We start from the raw sequence: 21,609 nt of genomic DNA on the forward strand, positions 1-21,609 counted from the left end.
CAGGGTGCCGATTGACGCGTAGAAAAAAAAATGAGCATCATGGAGAATACAAAAATTAAAAATGCCTTCAAAATGCAACACATTAACCTGATTGCAAAAAAAAAAAAACACTCCCATACAGAAATACAGGTCTCGCCGGTTCTGCCACCCGTTCAATCCATGCACAACGCATCCGAACCGCTGTTGCCTAAGCGCAAGACTGATCAGTTTCGGTCAGGAAGCCACTGGAGCTATGGTACTTTTAAATCATAAGAATTTACAAACTAATTTCTTTAGAACTGCTTCTGAGGTGTGTTTAGTTTGTTGTCCTTCCCCTGCACCACCAAAAATCGCGGTTGGCTACGTACGATGTGAAAGAAGTTCCAAATCTATGTCTAATATTCACATGCATTGTGACAGCAACTCTGGAAATATTTTAGTTTTTTACCGAATTCGAAAAAAAATGGCTCTTGTTATTTTGTACTTGATTTGAAGCTTTCGTGGCTGCAGGAATTACTCTTTGGTTCTTTTGGTAAAGTCACGTTTAGAGAAAATAAATAAAATAATAGAGTACGACGTTTCGATTTGCAAAACAAGCAACCGTCATCAGGTAGAACTATTTTTTTTTATTTTGGTTGGCGACCCTTGACCTCGGTAGAGGCACCGCGTCCATCATCAGGTGGAGATGACGGACGCTTGTGTTGCGCCAGAAACATCGTGACTTTACCGAAATAACCAAAGAGTATGGATTCCTGCAGTCAGGAAAGCTTCAAATCAAGAAATTTTCTGGTTGTTGAGGAGAGGCCGTCAAGCTTTTTTAGCTGCCACGACGTCTGTGCATCGCACCACGCTGTGCCTCAACATGCCCGAGGAGCAGCGTGGTGCGATAAGAAAAGACCGGAGCACTTGGGGTGGGGTTGGGCTGTAGAAAGATGGATGGGGGACACGTGTTTAATAGCTGTGCGTGTGATTGGGAAATAACCCAGGTGAAATAAGCAGTGGGTGCGTCTGTGAATGATTGGGACGGGGATCTGCAGTCTTGGACAAGTTGAGAGTGAGAGGCAGTGACTGCCAGCAGTGGGTGATGGAGGCAGGTAGAGTTGGTGATAGATTCACACGGCTAGCAAAAGGCTCAAGATTCCAGGATGGGTCACGGGAGTCTACAGACAAATTCCATCTCGGATGCCACAATGAAATTAAAGCAACACATCGCATTGAGCCAATTACCCAAAGATGGAATTACAGGACATCATGAGATATCTAAAACTACACAAACTTTTAAATTTTACCAGGCAAGGCTCACTGAGCTATGTGGCTCTTTGTCAGTAGCGACCTGGCTATTACAAATGAGAGCACAATGAAGCGGCTTGTGTGGAAATTGATTGCAGCCAAAAACTAAAAACGCGTGATGTTGATTATAAATGTAGAGGGGACAATCGGAGGACCCAGATACAAATTCACGCTATCAAGGGGAGACAGATAGAGAGACACAAACTCTAAATATAAAGCAGTCATAAGGCGAGAGTGATAACTTCTCCTAGAGACTGTGGCATGCAACCCATTGCTCTGTCTTACCATAGACATAAACTTGTGCGCTAAGCTTTGGAAGGATAACTTTATCTCTCGATGCTCATTTCACGAATCAGCCATCACAGCTGAACCTCTACGACTTATATTAGCAACTAATTTTTTTTTTTAAGTTCCTCTGATACATTTTGTTCATGTAGCGGTGTGTACAGTATCCGTGTTTAGGCTGCTGTTTGCGCACCTCGGGGCGCGGGTTCACATTCCAGGCAGTGTCTCGTGATGTCAGTGACGACAATTAAAATATTGTAAGCATTTTACTTCCTTCACCGTCGCTATAAGAGAGAGGTCCTGGTCCAGCGTCTCTCTGAGCCACACAGCGAGCGATCACAGCGAAGCCAATGGGTCATGGCGAGCGCGACTCCAAGTGAGAGTGCGGATAGTGAGCTGCGCTGCCCCATCTGCCTGGACACGTTCGACTGCCCCTCTACACTGAGCTGCGGACACTCGTTCTGCATCCGGTGCCTGGAGGCCACCTGGGAGACGGCGAGCAGCTTCAGCTGCCCGCAGTGCCGAGCGACCTTCCCTGTGCGACCTCAGCTGATGAAGAACGTGGCCCTCGGGAAACTGGTGGAGCAGCTCAGAGTTGGAGACGGGATGGCCGTAGCCGTCGTCATGTGTGACATCTGCAGTGATGGCCACACTCCTGCAGTGCAGACCTGCCTAAGATGTGAGATGTCCTACTGTGCGATGCACGCGAGGCCTCATGTAGAGAATCCCAGGCTGAGAGACCACGTCTTGGTGTCTCCCACTGCGAACCTGGAGGAGCGACGGTGCCGGGAGCACAGACAGGAGCTCATTCTTTACTGTGTGCAGGACGAGAGCCCGGTCTGCCCAGTCTGCCCCGTGGCAGGAGACCACTCCAGGCACAGGGTCATCACGGTGGAAAAAGCACAACAGACAAGACAGGTGAAGTGTCATGTTCTGTTGTAATCCACATTGTTACAGGAGGTTGAGAGATTCACATCAGCAGGTCATTACCCCTCACCTCGAGCAGGTGAGCTCCTGTTGAGACCAAACGCCCCTTTACAGGGAGACCCAGGTAGAGGTAGCAGGGAGGCTCAGATGTCGGAATGCTAATGCTGAATTGGAATCTAGTCGGTCGCCATGGTTTTAACTGGATTCTCATATTTATTGAGTTGATGGTTTAAGCCCAGTCAACATTTGACAGCATGTCAAATCATATTTTGCATGATAATTCAAAATATGAGTTTGATTAAGTGAGAAACGTTATGATTGCGATAAGCCACTACACCCATAACTTGAAGAGGTTTAAACATATTTTAGAATGTACATGATATTTGTCGATGTTATCTCACAGGATATTGTATTGCCCCATGGTAGTTCCCATTAAATTATTCGGGGAGACGTATGCAGAAATATGACAACAGATGTGGTGTGTATGCGTTTTGAACTTATGAGACCTCGTTTGCCAGAAACAAGATATAGGAATAGGTTTTACCCTTTTAACTGGCACAAAAACTGACACCTTTATTCAAGGTATCATGTTTGCAATAACCACAACACAAGCAGTCAGAATGCAAAGAAAAAAGACAACTCTGGTAATAATATGCACTGTCCTTGAATTTGATTGGTCCACACCCGAGACAGCTTTTCTTAGAGCCTAGTCTCCATTGGTGTTGGACTAGAAGACGCCAAAAGGCGTACAACTCAAAAACAGCGCACTATCAGAGTATTGAGGGCTCGGGGTGAGCATTTACATTATACTATTCCTATATCTTGTTTCTGGCAAAGGAGGTCTCAATGTAAATGCTCACCCCGAGCCCTCAATACTCTGATAGTGCGCTGTTTTTGAGTTGTACGCCTTTTGGCGTCTTCTGGTCCAACACCAATGGAGACTAGGCTCTAAGAAAAGCTGTCTCGGGTGTGGACCAATCAAATTCAAGGACAGTGCATATTATTATCAGAGTTGTCTTTTTTGTTTGCATTCTGACTGCTTGTGTTATGGTTATTGCAAACATGATGCCTTGAATAAAGGTGTCAGTTTTTGTGCCAGTTAAAAGGGTAAAACCTATTCCTATACGTTTTTAACTTCTTTTGTAGTCATCCGTATTAATCGGGGAGATGCGGGATGATGATTTATCAGTGATCCAACCAATGGCAATGGCGAGTACCGCGTATTTATTTATTTATCTGCCACAACGCAGGAGGAGCTCTTAGTCCAGAAGAAGGGGAGAGAAGAGAAGAGGAACACGGCGGCGTCACGGACACGGACGCTCAGGGATGACTACCGGCGCGTGGAGGTTTGCCTACAAATCGTATTTCATTAAACCTTAGGGTTTATTATTAAACTTCGCTCTTATCATTGACGAGCACTGCCCCACACGTTGGCATTGGATATAAATTTGGTGAATTGCAAGCGGTGTGGATTTTAAGCGAATCGTTTCCCAATGACAACTCGCTGGCTGCCTACTTTCAGTCTACAAAATAAACGACATCAAATTGTAACGGAGCAAAGTGTGAGTTCGTAGCTGTGTTTATCTGAAAAGTTTTTTAAAGCCCACTTTTTGAGCGCATAACTTTTCTGAAACTTTAATCTTCTATGAAATATATTGCTTTCGTGTATGTTTACACATCAGGAAAAAAATGTGGAAAACATTACAACCGGTTTAGGATGACCCAATTTGCAACACACGTTTACGACGTGATGAGAAGGTCTCCACGGAATTACACAGAAACTTCATTTATGACGTAACTTCCAACATGACAGCAGTTTTGGTTTAGGAGGGGATGGAATCGATCCGCGCTGGACGATGCGTTGGCGACTTGCCCTATCGATTCCTTTATTGATCACAACCACGATGCTTGCCATGGAAGGTTGCGATTCCTCCCTTCTGACCCCCAAAATCTGGACAGCACCAACTTAGCCTGAGTGCAAGGGAGAGTCGACGTGAGTATTGCCTTATAAATCAGCATAGTTTGTCTATTTCAGCATAATTTCGCTTAAAACAATAGAGCAATGCCACGTGAATTTGTTCTGTATATTCGCAAACGTTTCACACAATTTCCTGGGAATGTCCTCGGCAAGAGACTTGGTTTTAATTTAATTCGCATTTCCCTCCGACGCTTCGTTTGGTAGATCTAGTGGGACGGACAGACAAACAGATGTGAATGATACCCATAGAGATGTATTTAATTTCCCCCAGAAAGACACTCAACAACGTGTAGCTACAGACAGAAGTTATTCATATACTACCATTGCCTATGACATTACCCCTTTCATCCCATTCTCATTCTCTCTGTGCTATATATGTTCACGAGCTCCCAATGCACACGTCGCTCATCCTCCGTGTACATAATCGAGGTAATGGTAACAATCATTGCCTGTACGACACCACATTGCGTCGTTACCTAACAAGTGACTCAACAATTCGGCACTGTCTGTGTAGGAGTATGTGCGTGGGGTCAAGGTGCGGATCAGCCGAGAGTTTGACCGCCGGAGGGAGCGGCTGAGGGAGGAGGAGAGGGAGGCGCTGGAGTGCGTGGACGAGGAGGGCTGCTCCGTGCTGTCCCGCATCCAGGCGGACATCGATCACTACAATAGAAGAGCACGTGACCTGGAGCAGGAGATCAACCAGCTGCTCGCTGCCCTCGCCGTGCAGGACCCGCTCTCCTTCCTGCAGGTGGCACCACCTCCATTCACTCGCCCTGGTGGCTCGGAGATGTTAACTACCTCGCCTGCTATGTAAGAGGTCATGGGTTCGATGCCAACCCTGACGTATACTGTATATCTGGAGTTTGCGTGTATCTCTCCCCCTTGTCGTGTGGAATTTTCTCCGGGTCCTCTGGGTTTTCCCTCCACATATAGAATCATACATTTAGAGAATTTGGCTGCGATACAGTTTCATACGATAAGCCACTTTGTTGAGCTTTCATTTGTGGCAAGGTTTCTTCTGAAAAAGAGCCTTAAGTGGTAAAATAAAAAAATAGTTTATATTCACAGCCTTGGTTTATTAGAAGAGGGTTTATCTACAACCAGGAGAGGCGCACCACCCTGTGAGACGTTGACATTGTTGGCAATCTTATTTCAGTGTTTTATGATCTGGGAGCAAGCGGTAGTGTCCAGAAATAGACGCGCGTTTGCTTCCGTGTGACATTCAGACCTGGACTTGTCCAGTACAACATCGCCATCTTCCTCGCCTGCTATACAAGAGGTCGTGGGTTTGACCCCAACCCTGATGATGCCTGCTGCTGTATATTTAGAGTTTGCGTTTTTCTTCTCTCTCTCCCCATGGTGGCGTAGATGTTCCTCTGGATTCTCCAGTTTATCCCCTCCACGTTTAGAATCAATATCACGTGTTTAGAGTATTAGGCAGCTGCTATAAATTTCCACTTGATAAGCCCCTTTATTGAGCTGTCATTTGTGGCTAAGTTGCTTCTGAAAAAGAGCGATATAGCTGAGTGGGCTTTTCCTGGTAACATTTTTAAGAAGTTAAATTTATTCAGAGTTGAACGCACGAGTTGATGCGCGTTATTAAATCACTCGTGTAGGTGCTGGACCAGGCCTGTAAAGAGCGGTTTTGTAATTTTTAGACATACGTCTGTGTCCAGTTAAATGAACCATGTTTTTCACCATTCTCTGTGTACAGGTATTTGCTAATTCCCTGATGTCGCACTCCACTGTTAATTAGCAGGCGACTGTGTGGAGGTGGGGCATCTGTTTAAGATGTCAATGTTAATCTGAAATGCGGGTTTGTGTTTTTCAGGATCCTCTGCATGAGAGTTTCAGGTCAGTAACAACCCAGACTCAAACTCGAGCTCTGTCTGCCACCTGGTGGACAAATCAGCAAACGGTCGTGATGTGATTCCTATTAAACCAAATTGTATGCAGTCGTATCCCCATATGGTCAATTGTATCCCATAAAGGTAGTCCTCGGATTATGCACATAATTTGTTCCTGAGACTCGTTCGTAAGTCGAATGGTTCATAAGTCGGAAAACAATAATGCACCGTACTGAAATGCTGACATGGTTATAAAATGTGTTAGGGTTCAACAAAGAATTAAGCATTGTTAAACTTATAATTAAGAAAAAATGTTGTACATTTGCATCTAACAATGTAAAAAAAAACCTGTATAGTAAATTAAACATTAAATAAATTAACAAATACAAAACAAATTATATTTTCACTTACATTGATGCTAGCCTGCAGTTGGAAGGTTGGCAATTAGTCAGCACAACAAACGTGACACGCATGCACACACATCGACAAAGACACCCCAACGACAATAATCCCCCATGTAGCCTTAACAGGCTGTTTTTGGCAAGTCCTCTCAGCGAGCAGTGCCCAAGATGGCCGCCACTGTGGCACACGAGGGGGTGGGTGGCCAGCATCACAGCCCGCTGCTTTTGTCGCCCCGGTGGCGATGTTCACCCACCACACCAGGTACACCAGGTACTGGTGTGGCGCAGTGCACTCACCGCTATGCGACCGCTCCCCACACCAATACCAATACTCAACATTCACCACTAAGTGACTGTGACGTCACCACGGCGCCTGTACCAGGCCAGGTGCACTTTGAGGCCACGTGAAATGTCAAATGTTCGCTGACAGGAGGTCTCGGGACAAACCCAGGTGCCATGGTTTGGCTTTGATTGAGATGACTGGTAGATGCACCAGCTGTACCCCCCACACTTTCACACACACAATGTCTGTACACACGTAAACACTCCTAGCACGAGACCGACTCATTACATCTCGCGGAGGATTGCTCCTCTGAACAAAATAGTTCTGATGTTCAGTTTGCAACTGCGAGTTTGCATTTTAAGTCAAAGTTATTTTTTTATTTCATGGAAGCTGGTTTGTAAGCATGGGCGTTCGTATGTCGAGGGCTGCCTGTATTGCCCATTTGTAGAGAGACATGAACCCTGATTAGACTCTGTATGTGCCCCGTGCTATGAGTGCAGAAAAAGCTCCATCTCTCAGGAGACTCAGAATGACCCAGCCCCTGCCTCCAGCCGCCTGAACCTCGCAAAAGTCATCTCAGTGGGAGGCGTCCGAACGAATCTCCTGGCTGTTGTGTGTAAGTCTCTCTGCTTCACTTATAGCTGCAGCCCCATTCGCTACAAACACAAGATCAGCACCACGAGGCAGGCCTGTGTCGTGTATTAAAGCCAGGCGAGAGTGCACAGGCACTTGCCAACATGGGAGGGGGAGACGTGAGGTGGATTCAGCGATAAACGCGGTCACTGGGGTGAAAACAAAGAGAGCCTCAGTGTATCAAGAGGTACATCACGCAGCGGACAGAGTGTTGCTTGAGAGCAGCACGGTGGCCGTCTAAGCCAGGGGTCGGTAGCCAAAATAACAATAAGATAATTTAGTTTGATTCCAGTATGTAAAAAAAGACAATTCTATATTTCAAAAGCCACTGCAACGCATGAGGTGAACAAGAGACGGTGGTGACCTTGATAAATAACATCATGAAGCGGTCCCTTAAGGAGAGCCGTAGGTTACAGACCGCTGGTCTAGGGAGATCAATCGCCGTGCAGAGACTGAGTTGAATGTCGACGCCGCTGACCGTAGGGCACCCTCAGGCGGTCACCCATTCTGTCACGTGGGGTGGAGTGGGGAGCAGAGGAGGGTGACAGTGCTGGCTGCCGAGTTGGCCTCAGGGCTGATGTGAGCCGAACACGTTGCTCCCTGCAGGTGTTCTAAACAAGGTACTGTTATAATAATATATTTTACCCTTTCTGGCAATAAAACAGTTGTGTTAAGATGTTAAAACACCAAACTGAAACTTTTACAAGGAATCATGTCTGCATTAACCACATACACTTGTGGTGAACATGCAAACAAAAAAAACCTATTCTTATATTTTGATACTGGCAAGGGAGGTCCCCTGATGTAGCTGTTCACGCCGAGCTCTCAATGTCCTGATAGTGGCATTGTCTTTGTGCTGTTCATCTTTTGGGCGTTGTCCTCTGGTCTAACACCGTTGAGACGAGGCTCTAAAGAAAGCTGTCTCTGGTGTGGAACAATCAGTTTAAAAGATAATGCATCATTATCATCATATACTATCATCATATACTATCATTATATACTATCATCATATACTATCATCATATACTATCATCATATCTATCATCATATCTATCATCATATCTATCATCACATACTATCATCATATACTATCATATACTATCATCATACACTATCATCATATACTATCATCATATACTATTATCATATACTATCATCAATCATATACTATCATCATATACTATCATCATATACTATCATCATACACTATCATCATATACTATCATCAAATACTATCATCATATACTATCATCATATACTAGCATCATATACTATCATCATATACTATCATCATATACTATCATCATATACTATCATCATATACTATCATCATATACTATCATCATACACTATCATCATATACTATCATCATATACTATCATCATATACTATCATATACTCTCATCATACACTATCATCATACACTATCATCATATACTATCATCATATACTATCATCATATAATATCATCATATACTATCATCATATACTATCATCATATACTATCATCATATGCTATCATCATATACTATCATCATATACTATCATCATATACTTTCAGATCATTGTTTTGCATGTTCTCTCTCCTCGTGGTAGTGGCATGAGTTTTTCTCTGGGTCCTGCGGTTTTCCCTCTAAATTTAGAATCAACATCACACGTTTAGAGCATGCTAAGCCATTTCGTTGAGCTGTCATTTGTGGCCAGGACACTGAGAAATAATGAACAACTAAATAGCTCAGTGGGCCTTACCTGGTAAAATAAAAATATTATAAAGTTGTTTTTATGAATTAACAAAAGGATGCTCAGAGACCCACACTGCAGCAGAGCTGTGAGGAGCTGTAGGAGTATGACATCAAGAGCACGTGTGACTAGACTCAGTGTACTCACACACAAAGATGGTGAAGTGCACGCTCCAATACAAGAACTGTTGTATACACCACGGTGGGGAGGGAGATGTTAACTGCCTCGCCTGGTATACAGAAGGTCGTCGGCTCAATCCCCACCCTAATGCCTACTGTGTATTTGAAGTCTGCATTTTCTCTCCATGGTTGAGTGGATTTTTCTCCTGGTCCACGAGGTTTTCTGTCCATATTTAGAAAAATGTGTTTAGAGTTAGTAATTGTGTACGTGTACTAGTCATGCATGTGCACGCAAAAACTAATGAATGCTAATATGTGTACATCACTAATAACGAATAATAATACATGTACACAAATGTTACCGAATATTAGTATATGTGTTGAGGTGCATTAGACGACTCGGAGGCAGATCTTCAGTAGGGGCTTGCACCAGATGTTTATTAAGGGCTTATGCCAGTGATTGTAAAGGAATTAACACTCGATCTCCCAGGGGTAGGAGTTCTATGCTCGGTCCTTCACCCGGACCCACACTCTGTCTGCTCTATAGCTCGGCTAGCTTCCCGGGCTCTCTCCTCTACGTCGGCAGAGAGATCAGCCAACATCGACCGACCGAGGAGAGCAGCCGCTCCTATTGCTATTGCCGGCTTCTCTCCAGACTACCCTACCCCTGGTTCACTCTTCACCCGTTCACGTTCCCGGGCTCCCACAACGACCCCACTCACATCCTGGGCTCCAGCTTAAGTACCCCAGAGAGACATGACCTCATCGCCCTGCCCACTTCGCATGACGTCACTTCCCGTGACGTCAACATAGCGGAATGTGAGCATGACGTAATGTCCCCAACAACTCCTCTACATTACCCCCAACCCCCCCCCCCGTGAAAAAAATCAGCCGACCCGGCTGTAACCAATACGAAAGCGGAGCCTGGCAACCCAGACAGGAAGACATAACAACACTGAGGGGACGCATGTGACATGTGTGTGAAGGCGGGACTGACTGCAAGAACATGAACCCAACATTAGGGCAGCACAGCAAGAAAAATAAAGTTTGAAGGCCTTCATCACACGGCAACGTATAACTGGGCGATGAAGGCTGGAGGCCGATGAAAACGGCCCCACTGGCCATCACCGGAGCCGCATGCCCCTCGAGCGTGTATGCGCTGCAGGCCAGCTCCCCCGTACGGAAGTGGGGATGAATTCACGAGGCTAGATGGCGCATATCGTTTGAGCCGGGATGGGTGCACTATCCAGTGCCGGCGACTGAACCGAATCCAAACACATTGCAGCCGACAGACTTCCACGACCTCAACAGGGCCCTGCCAAGGGCGATGCAATTTGGGAGATGTGCCAACTGGTACCTGGGGACAGTGTAGCCACGCCTTCTGGCCCCTTTCCCAAGCTTGATGTCTGGGCAGGCGCTCGTTAGCCACCTGTCGGTTGGTCGAGTTGTCGACAGCCACCTGCCGTGCCTCGCGCAGCCGGTCGAGCGCGACCCTCATTGAAGCAGGCACTGACGACCCCTTTTTGGAAGGAATGCCGTCCATCTGGATGTGCATTAGGGGTTCTTGTTCCTTTTTATACATTAAATAAATATGCGAGAACCCCGTTGAGGCATGAGGAGCCAACCTATATGCAGCCAAAACCGCCGGAATGAACAGGTCCCAGTCCGATTGGGATGTATTCACGTGGTGGCACAGCATGGACCTGAGGGTGCGTTTCAATCGCTCTACCATCCCGTCAAACTGAGTGTGGTAGGGCGAGGTGCGGATTTTCTTGGTGCCAAGGAGATCGCACACCTCCTTGAGCAACCGAGAAGAAAAATTCCGCCCTTGGTCAGTTAACAATTGTTCAGGCGCACCCTTGTCCAGAACGTACCCTTGGACAAATGCCTCGGTGATGGAAGAGGCTGATTGGTCCACCAGAGGCAACGTCACAGGCCAACGTGTGATGTACTGGACATCCACCAAGAGGTACATATGGCCCCGTTGGGATGCTGGGAATGGGCCAAAAATGTTGAGTGCCATGAGCTCATTGGTACGAGAAACCTGGATGGACCGCAGTGGGGTCTGATCCTGGCCAACTGGGTCCTTAATTTCAAAATCAGTGCCACGTCACCCTCCACACCCTGCCAGTAGTAGTTCCATTTAAGGGTCAACAAGGTCTTATTGTAGCCAAGGTGCATACGTTTATCGTGAATGGCTCGGGTTAATTTACCTCACAGGCCAGTGGGTACAACCACACAATAACGTTCCAATTGGGCATCCCAGTGCATGAGGAGGCTGTCATGCACGGCGATCACTGGGGCAGCCGATGGAGCTGAGCTCCGGGTATTTGGCCCAACACAGCGTTGTAACCTCAGCAGAGAGGAATCCTCCATCTGCAACTTAGACCATACCTCTCGGGGGAGTCCCAAGCCAAAATCAACAGGCAATGCCACACCCGGAGGGGGGGCCTCTTCGGCCGATGCAACCAACTGGGCCGCGGTGTCCACTGGGGCCTTGCAGCGGCTAGAACCCAGGGAACAAGCGCACTCACCCTCTGTAGGAAACCTGGAAAGCCCATCCGCATTTCCGTGCTGTGCCCCCTTCCTGTGGATAACATCAAAGGGGTACTCTTGGAGCACCTCGAGCCAGCGGGACAGCTGACCCGAGGGCTGGTCAATACCCAGCGAAAATTGCAAGGCCGCATGGTCGGTCCGGACGGTAAACCACCTGCCATACAAATAGGGCCTGTACAGCTGCACAAAAAATACTATGGCCAGCAGCTCCCTCCGGGTCACACAATACAACTGTTCAGCGGGGGACAAAACGCAGCTGCCATATGCGACCACCCTCTCAACTCCATAGACCACCTGAGCAAGGACTGCCCCAATGCCCGTGTTGCTGACATCGGTGTTGAGGAGGAATGGTTTAGAAAAATCCGGGTACCTCAGGGCGGTGCATCCGTCAAGGACGTGCAAAGTGCTACAAAAGCGGACTCCTCCTCCATGCCCCAGCAAAACTTTTGACCTTTGGCGGAGAGGGCGTGCAGTGGCTTCGATATCATCACAAAATCGTGGATAAACCGACGATACTACAATGCGAAGCCGACGAAGCTACGCACCTCAGCGACAGATGTGGGAGTTGGCCACGTCCGGACACAAGCAGTCTTTTTCGGATCCGTGGTGACACCTGACGCACTAACAATGTGTCCCAAATACTTCATCGATGGTTGTAACAAATAACATTTCTGGGGTTTCAATTTCAAGCCCTCAGCACGCACTTTGACGAACACTGACTCAAGACGTTGCAAGTGCTCATCAAACGTAAGGCCGAAAACAATAACGTCGTCCAAGTAAATTAAACAAGACTCCCACTGCAGCCCCACCAAGACCATCTCCATGAGACGCTGGACGATGGCCGGGGCCGAATGGAGATCCATGGGAAGCCGATTGAATTGGAACAGCCCCTGGTGTGTGCGGAAGGCTGTCTTGGGTCTAGAGGCCTCGTACAGTGGCAACTATCAGAAGCCTTAGAGTAAATATAGAGTAAAGAAAAAATGCGCACCCGAGAGGGCGTCCAGGGAATCATCCTTGTGAGGCAATGGATATGCATCAGCCACCAAGATCTTGTTTCATTTTCGGAAATCGACGCAGAACCGGAGACTCCCATCCCGTTTCTTGACTAGCACAATGGGGGCACCCCAAGGGCTAGTGGATGGAGAGATAATGTCCGCTGCCAAGATCTCGTCGACGGCCAAGTGGACATGCTCTTTTTCCGCTGGGCTGAAGCAGTGCAAATTTAGCCGAATAGGGGCCGAATTACCTGTGTCTATGTGATGTTCCAAAAGAGTGGTGAGACCAAGATCGAATTTACTCTGACTAAACACATCGGTGAACCTCTCAATGAGTTTGCGGAGCCGCTGGCGCTCCTCGGGGGATAAAAAAACATTCTAATGACACAGCGCATAAATCCATGATGCGTCGGCCTTCCCACCATGCGTCATGCCCGCCACAACACCCCCAGTTGGCACAGCGTCATCGGGTGGAGAAGCCAGGGTTGCGTGCACCAAAACGGTGCCTACCGGAATCGCCATCCGCAAGGGTCCTGAATTCAGGATCTACAAGAAGGGGTCCTGGTCCTCTGACACGGCCATCAGGGCACCCACCACACAGGGCGTCCTCGAGAAGTAGTTTGAGGGAGATAACTGGATGCCCATCTCAGGGGAACACGAATCCAGGAGCCTGCGCAACTTCAGGGGTACCAGCCTTTGTGACCCAGGTGGAATGGTCACAGACTCCTTCGTCAAAGCCCGTACACTGGGGGGACAATAAAGTGGGAGACTGCAAGAAATGCAGCTGTTGGTCCGATGGAATCTCCACACAGCCTTGGTCCACGAGAATACGGATGGGCATCTTGGCCAACAAATCAGTTCCCAAAATACATGGCACTGCCAAAGCTTTGGAGACCAAAACCGGCCCCTCCAATTAGATTTTACTAATCCGTATTGCGGCAACAATGTGGGCCATAATGCCCAAACTGCCGCCATTTGCGGCAACACAAGCCCCTAGAACTGGGCAGAATGGGTCAACGCTGTGTGGCAACAACCCACAGATGCACTCGGACATAATAGTGGCCGACGCTCCCGTGTTCACCAAGACCCGTACCTCAATATACTGAACAAAACGAGCAATCGCCGAGGAACCCGCCGCGGCCGCCACAACCCGATGCACGAGCGCATCCCATTTACGGACCCGGCGAGTGACAACGAAGGAGCACAGGGCATTTCTGAGCTCTAAGTGATGGCCTTGTGATCATGACCCCTAACCCCGCTAGATGAGTGAGGTGAGGGGAGCGGCCGAATGAATGATGCGTCGCGACTCGCCTGAGGCCCTGGCGATGCCGATGTGGAGCCGGAGGACGACGAGAGCATGCTGAAGGCCCCAGGGGGATTGCGGCAGCCCAATGCGATGTGGCCCTGCTGACCACAACGAAAGCAGGAGGTGGATGCCGACCACCACGAGCGAGGAGCCCTCGCCCGCCACAGTTGCTCCGTCCAGCTGCCCCCGGCACCCCTCCCATGTCGGTCACCCCCTGCGAAGGCTGTGAGGCCGTCTACCCCTGTAGGTGTGCCAGCCCCCTCAAGACCTGTGACCCCAGTGCACACCACCATGCCAGGAGGCTGGCGCATGGGGAGGTGGGCCTGGATTCCCTGCACCACCCGCAGGGACGAGATGTCCGTCTCCTCGGCAATCGCCAGCGCTACACCCAGCTCCCATGCAAGGCAGAGCAGCCGCTCCCATGCAAGGCAGAGTTGCGGTAGGCGAGCGGTGTTTCCGCTTCCTCCCGCCTCCGCATTGAAAACTTGAGGCGTGCTTGAAGGCGGCTCAAAGATCGCGGCCATCTGGGCGTACGCATCATGCAGCGTCGCCCGGTCAGCAGCCCTGTTTTTCAGTGCTGGGGGGAGCACTTTCAGAGCCTCCTTCATGGGCCATCCATCCGATGCATACGCTGCATCAAACCGGTCCTGAAACGCTGACCAATCGCCGCCCATCGTGATGAATTGGTGCACGGGAGGCAATCAGCGGAGCCTCTGGCCACCGGACTAAACTGCGGCCGAGGGTGCACCCACCGTCAAGCTCGGAGACGCTGCTGCAGGAGCCATTGCGACGCCAGGTTGCCGATCCGCGTCGGCAATGGCGGCCGCGTACGGAGTCGCACCCCTAATGGTGCCCGGTTGCGGCGTCGTAGGTAAAATGGCGCCCGGTTGTGGTGTCGTGGGCAAAATGGCGCCTGGTTGTGGTGTCGCAGCTCAAATGGCGGCCGAAGACCGCGTCATGTCCCGCGCAGTGATGGCGCCCAATACCGGAGTCACAGCCGGTGGGGAAATGGCGCCAATTGCAAATGAAGCGGGAGGCGCGATGGCGGAAACCCGCGATTCCGTTCCGAAAGCATGCCGAGTGCACGCGGATGCGATCCCACCTTTGCCATCATCGCGACGAGTTGGGCGGCCGACAGCAGGAGCAGTCCTAGCTGGCTCATGAATACCTGCCCGATGTCTGGCGGCAGTGAGGAGCCACCCACGGCCCTCTCCTCCTCCAACTCGGGACAGCCCGACTCCACGGGGCGCATCTCCGGGGCCCCGGTCTTCGAGGACGTCGCGGGAGTCTCCTCCAAGGCCTCTTCATCATCGCCCTTAATTTGTGCGTGGCGGCGAAGGCTAGAGACACTTCTGGCACCAGTTGTTGCGTGGTGAATGACGACTCGGAGGCATGTTTCCAGGTAAGAGCTTGCTCCGGTTTATTAACACAAGGGAGCAATAACTGCACCAAAGGTAGGTGGCCCTACACTGGGTCCTTCACAGGGACCTCGGGCTCTCTCTGCTAGCCCAGCTATCTTTGGCTCTATCTGCTGCTAGCCCAGCTATCTCTTGCTCTCTCAGCCACTTGCCCAGCTATCTCTGGCTCTCTCTGCCGCTTGCCCAGCTATCTCTGTCTCTATCTGCTGCGAGCCCAGCTATCTCTGCTCTCTCTGCTGCTAGCCCAGCTATCTCTGTCTCTAGCTGCTGCTAGCCCAGCTATCTCTCGCTCTATCTGCCGCTTGCCCAGCTATCTCTGGCTCTCTCTGCTGCTAGCCCAGCTATCTCTGGCTCTATCTGCTGCTAGCCCAGCTATCTCTGCTCTCTCTGCTGCTAGCCCAGCTATCTCTGTCTCTATCTGCTGCTAGCCCAGCTATTTCTGCTCTCTCTGCTGCTAGCCCAGCTATCTCTCGCTCTATCTGCTGCTAGCCCAGCTATCTCTGCTCTCTCTGCTGCTAGCCCAGCTATCTCTCGCTCTCTTTGCTGCTAGCTCAGCTATCTCTGGCTCTCTCTGCTCCTAGCCCAGCTATCTCTGGCTCTCTCTCTCCTGCTAGCCCAGCTATCTCTGCTCTCTCTGCTGCTAGCCCAGCTATCTCTGCTCTCTCTGTTGCTAGCCCAGCTATCTCTGCTCTCTCTGTTGCTAGCCCAGCTTTCTCTCGCTCTCTCACTCGAGTCGGAATGGAGGCTTAACCAACACCGCCCGACCAAGGAGAGCAGCGCCCCACCTAACCCCAGCTGGCTCTTAAGTACTCCCAGGTGACATAACGTCCTCGCACCTCACCACGCGTATGACGTCATGTCTCCATACTACTCCTCTACATGTGTACACTAGTACTAATGAATACCTGTCCTGTATGCATTTGTTATACACGTGATGATCACAGTGTTACGTATCAACGTACCACGTAGTGCGGTATGACAAAAACAACACAACAGACAACAGAACACCAGCATGTGTGTGTGTACGGGCCACGTGTGTGTGTATACGCCACGTGTGTGTGTGTGCACAGGCCACGTATGTGTGTGTATACGCAACGTGTGTGTGTGTGCGTACAGACCACGTGTGTGTATACACAACGTGTGTGTGTGTACAGGCCACGTGTGTGTGTGTGTGTATACACAACGTGTGTGTGTGTGTACAGGTCACGTGTGTGTGTATACACAACGTGTGTGTGTGTACACGCCACGTGTGTGTGTGTACACGCCACGTGTGTGTGTGTACACGCCACGTGTGTGTGTGTACACGCCACGTGTGTGTGTACAGGCCACGTGTGTGTGTATACACAACGTGTGTGTGTGTACAGGTCACGTGTGTGTGTGTATACACAACGTGTGTGTGTGTGTGTACACGCCACGTGTGTGTGTGTGTGTACACGCCACGTGAGTGTGTGTGTACACGCCACGTATGTGTGTGTACACGCCACGTGTGTGTATACACAACGTGTGTATGTACACGCAACGTGTGTGTGTGTGTACACACCACGTGTGTGTGTGTGTACACGCCACGTGTGTGTGTGTGAGTACACGCCACGTGTGTGTGTGTGTGTACATGCCACGTGTGTGTGTGTGAGTACACGCCACGTGTGTGTGTGTACACGCCACGTGTGTGTGTACAGGCCACGTGTGTGTGTGTACACGCCTCGTGTGTGTGTGTGTACAAACGTCGCCGTGACCGCTGTGCCGGCATTGTCGTTGTCCTCACCACAGATGGATGCTCACCGGCTCTGGACAAAAACTCAGCCCACGACCACCTCCAGATTTCTTCGGATCTCAGGACGGTGACGTGGAGTGGTGTCTCCCAGAGTCGCCCCCAACACTCACGCCGTTTTGATGTCTATCACCAAGCCCTGTGCTCTGAGAGCTTCTCGTCGGGTCAGCACTACTGGGAGGTGGACGTGGGGAGCGCGGGGCCGTGTCGAGTTGGAGTCGCGTACGGGACGATGCCACGGAAAGGGCGTGGTGATGAGTGCAGCCTGGGAGGGAGTGACGTCTCCTGGTGTCTACGGAAAGATGGCGACAGCTTCGCAGTGCTGCATGGCGGGGTAGAGACCTCACTGTCGGTGCCGGAGCCTCTGCGGAGAGTCGGGGTTCACCTGGACTGTGACGCGGGGCTGCTGTCGTTTTACAGCGCAGACTCCATGGCGCCGTTGCACTCGTTTCACCAAACATTCACTCAGCCCCTACATCCTGGGCTGGCCGTGGGGTGGAGGGGGTGGTACGGTAAAGTTGGTGCCTCAGTGAGGATCGTGGATCTGAGTGGTGCGTCCTGAGATAGGTGAACGTGAACAGCGCAGAGGACAGACGCCAGGACGCACGGCGCTCGCCACCTTCGTGTTGTGTTGGTGAATCACCACAAACACAACCATAACCAGAACCACCACAACAATCATCACAACAACAATCACAAACACAACAATCACTAACACAACAACCACCACTACAACAATCACCACCATAACAACCACCACAACCTCTACCACAACCATCACCACAGCAACCACAAGAACCACCACAATCACAACCACAACAACCACCAGAACCACCACAATCGCCACCAGAACGACAACCATCGCAACAACCACCAACACCACAACCACGAGAACCACAACAACTACGACAACCACCACCAGAACCACCACCACAACAACCACCACAACAACCACCTCCACACAAATAACCACCACAACCACAACAACCTCCACCACAACCACCAGCACCACCACCACAACAACCACAATCACCACTGCAACAATCACTACAAACACTACCACCACAACAACCACAACCACCACGACAACAACCACATCTACCAACACAACAACCACCACCACAACATCCAGCACATCCACAACAACTACCACAACCACTACAACACCATCACAACCACCACAACTACCACCACCACAACAACCACCACAACAACCGCCACAACGACCACCACCACACCCATCACCCCCATAACCACCACAACCACCACCACAACAACCGCCACAATAACCACCACCACAACCATCACCACCACAACCACAACAACCACCACAACCAACACCACAACTATAATCACAACAACCTCCACAACCACCACCACAGCAACCACCACAACAACCATCACAACCACCACAACAACCACCAAAACAACAACAACCACAATATCCACAACCAAAACCACCCCACATCAAACTACGTGACCGTGAATCAGAGCCAATCCCTATACATCTTGGGGTGCGACAGGGATGTCCACTGCCTCCCACATTCTTTTACATATATTTGTACCACGTACTTCGTTAAGCCTTCAATGCCTCTACCGGAAGAATTCACATCTGGTACAGATACAATGGGAGGCTTATCGATGCCCGGGTGCGGTCAATCGATGGCTCCCTATTGGTCAACCACGTTATGTATTCCGATGATCTGGTAATTATTGCTCACTCAGAAGAGGAGTTGGACGCTCTGCTGCTCAACCTAGAGCAGGCCACTAAGAGGTGGGGCCTTACCATCAGCCCCACCAAAACTAAGCACCTGCCTGGGTATTTTGTACCATAGGACAATCCACCCCAATAACTCACAATTGCTGATGGGCCAGTTGTGGAGAGAGCAGAGTTTCCCATACCTGCCCAGTGTACTCATGACCGGCTCCGGTTTAACACCAGAGGTCTCACTCTGAATCAGTTGAGCGGCATCATTTTTTCATCGGCTGTGTAACACTGTGTTGAAGCTACCTGGTCTCTCGCTCCGCACGAAGCTCCACGTCGTCTCGCCCATGGTCATTCCCTCCCTTCTCTACACTTGCGAAACTTGGACCCCCCTATTGCAACATTTTCGCCGGTTACAAACATTTAGGCTGGCCTGCCTACGATCCATCCTTGGTTTAACCAGGCTGGATTGTGCGATGAGCTCACAAATACTTGAAAGATCTGGACAAAGTCCCATTGGTGACCTCCTACGCCAGGCAAGGCTGCGTTGGCTGGGCCATGTAGCCTGCATGCCCAGCCACCGCATGCCTAAACACCTTTTGTTCCGCCGGATCGAGGTCTCTAAACGGGTGCGGCACAGGCTAGAGAAGAGTTGGAGTGATGTGCTAGGACGATGTGCAGCTGAGTGGACTTGTCGATGACTGGTACCAGCGGTGTCAAGGTCAATATCTGTGGAGGAGCCTCGTGAAGGATGCTAAAGGCCAGTTGGAGGCAGTCGGCCTCCAACAACAACGGAGGGCGGAGGAGCGACGCTCACAAGAAGGAGCGGTGCACCGTGTGGCTAAAGCACAGCGAGTTAGCAGGGTACAGGGCACAGGTGGTGCATCTGCCAGTCATCTCAGTCGACCTGTGCCATCTGGGTCTGCCCCGTGACCTCCTGCCGGCAAGTGGTCGACACTTCACGTGGCTTCGAGGTGCACATAGCCTGCCACAAGCGTTGTGGTGACGTCACTGCCACTTAGTGGCGAATGGCGGTTGTTGTTTTTCAGTCTGTGTATGTATGCGTGAGTCGATATGTGTGTGTAACTCTGTGTGTTTCAGTCGATTTGTGTGTGTAACTACATGTGTCTCTCAAGTCGATGTCTATGTGTGTGAGTCCATATGTGTTTGCGTGAGTGTAAGTCAGTGGGTTTCTATGTGTATGGGTCCAGGTCTGTTTGTAAGTCCACGTGTGTGTCTGCCTTTTTCGCCCTGGCAACGCCGAGTACTAACCGCTAGTATACCTATAAATATCTATTCATAGGTATTTATACCAGCTAAACGGTGCCACGTGACACACCGTGGTGCTGGTGCGATGACAGCGGTGTGGTAGTGGTAGTAGCTAGACGGTGCCACGTGACGCACCGTGGTGCTGGTGCGATGACAGTGATGTGGTAGTGGTAGTAGCTAGACGGTGCCACGTGACGCACCGTGGTGCTGGTGCAATGTTGCTGCGTGATACTCCATTGGCACCGCTTGGGGCTGGGTCAAAAAATAAAAATAAAAGAAATGGGGGGGGGGGATGGTGAGGACGTTAATAAGCAATGGAGCGTGCACATTGGAGGTGATCAAATATTTTTTATTAACAAATAATTATATAGTTTAGCACGTGGGTTTTCGCGACCAATATCATTGATAGAGGTTTTTGGGTTATATCGCCAACTAGTAAGGGTTGTCACGTAAACAGAACATGTCAATTGGTCACTAGTACACCAGTGTGTTGGAGAGCCAAGCCACAGCATTTACAATCTGAGTACGACGTTTCGTCAGTAATTACAACTCGCTTCATCAGGCGACGGCCAGATTTGTGAAGTCTTACTGTTTCGTTACTTATATAGAGGCTTAGATGTGTTGACCACGCTTCTGCGCTGTTGTACAATGTGGGTTACTGAGGCAAGGTACATTATGCATGTGCATTATGCGAGCTCTTTGAACTTGTCCTTCCTGTCTATTGTGTTGATTAAAATAGCCCTACCGACGGTAATCTCTATTGAAGTACGCTGCCCTTTGTAGGCATGCATTTAAATAATTTATTATTTGATGATTCGCTTCCACGCAGCACTAAGACCGGAGCTATCCGAATGGTTAAAGTTATTTTGATTTCTTTAAATTTCGATATCTACTCTAATTAGTCTTGGCCAGTAGTCGCTAGTTTTGCACAAAACTTCAACATTATCAAAATCGATTGAGTGTCCGTGTTGGCACGCGTGCCCACAAGGACACGCGTGCCAACAAGGATACTCCGCCAGTGATTTTAAGTCTTCAACGTTGTTTCATTTTCTGCTTTATTTTGGCGCCAAACGTGTAAATACAATTAACGAGCATTGATTACTTTGTCAT

General features: G+C 49.6%; 2 protein-coding genes across 2 annotated transcripts in view; one reads left to right on the forward strand and one right to left on the reverse strand.

The window, feature by feature from the left end:
* The window catches only part of LOC116957957 (E3 ubiquitin/ISG15 ligase TRIM25-like), a 509,595-nt gene that overhangs the window by 473,012 nt on the left and 14,974 nt on the right, over positions 1–21,609 (reverse strand). The gene's annotated exons all lie outside the window — the stretch shown is intronic.
* Positions 1,831–20,750, forward strand: LOC116957987 (E3 ubiquitin/ISG15 ligase TRIM25-like). The gene is made up of 9 exons (XM_076058208.1): positions 1,831–2,472; positions 3,732–3,827; positions 4,974–5,207; positions 6,291–6,313; positions 7,491–7,606; positions 13,486–13,648; positions 14,587–14,778; positions 15,529–15,637; positions 17,371–20,750. The coding sequence occupies exons 1-9, from the start codon at positions 1,912–1,914 to the stop codon at positions 18,085–18,087; spliced, it is 2,211 nt and encodes a 736-aa protein (XP_075914323.1). The 5' UTR covers positions 1,831–1,911; the 3' UTR covers positions 18,088–20,750.

Source organism: Petromyzon marinus (genome assembly GCF_048934315.1).
Source record: "Petromyzon marinus isolate PM22_M1 ecotype Great Lakes invasive population chromosome 68 unlocalized genomic scaffold, UKy_Petmar_22M1.pri1.0 chr68_unloc.1, whole genome shotgun sequence".
Lineage (NCBI taxonomy): Eukaryota > Metazoa > Chordata > Hyperoartia > Petromyzontiformes > Petromyzontidae > Petromyzon > Petromyzon marinus.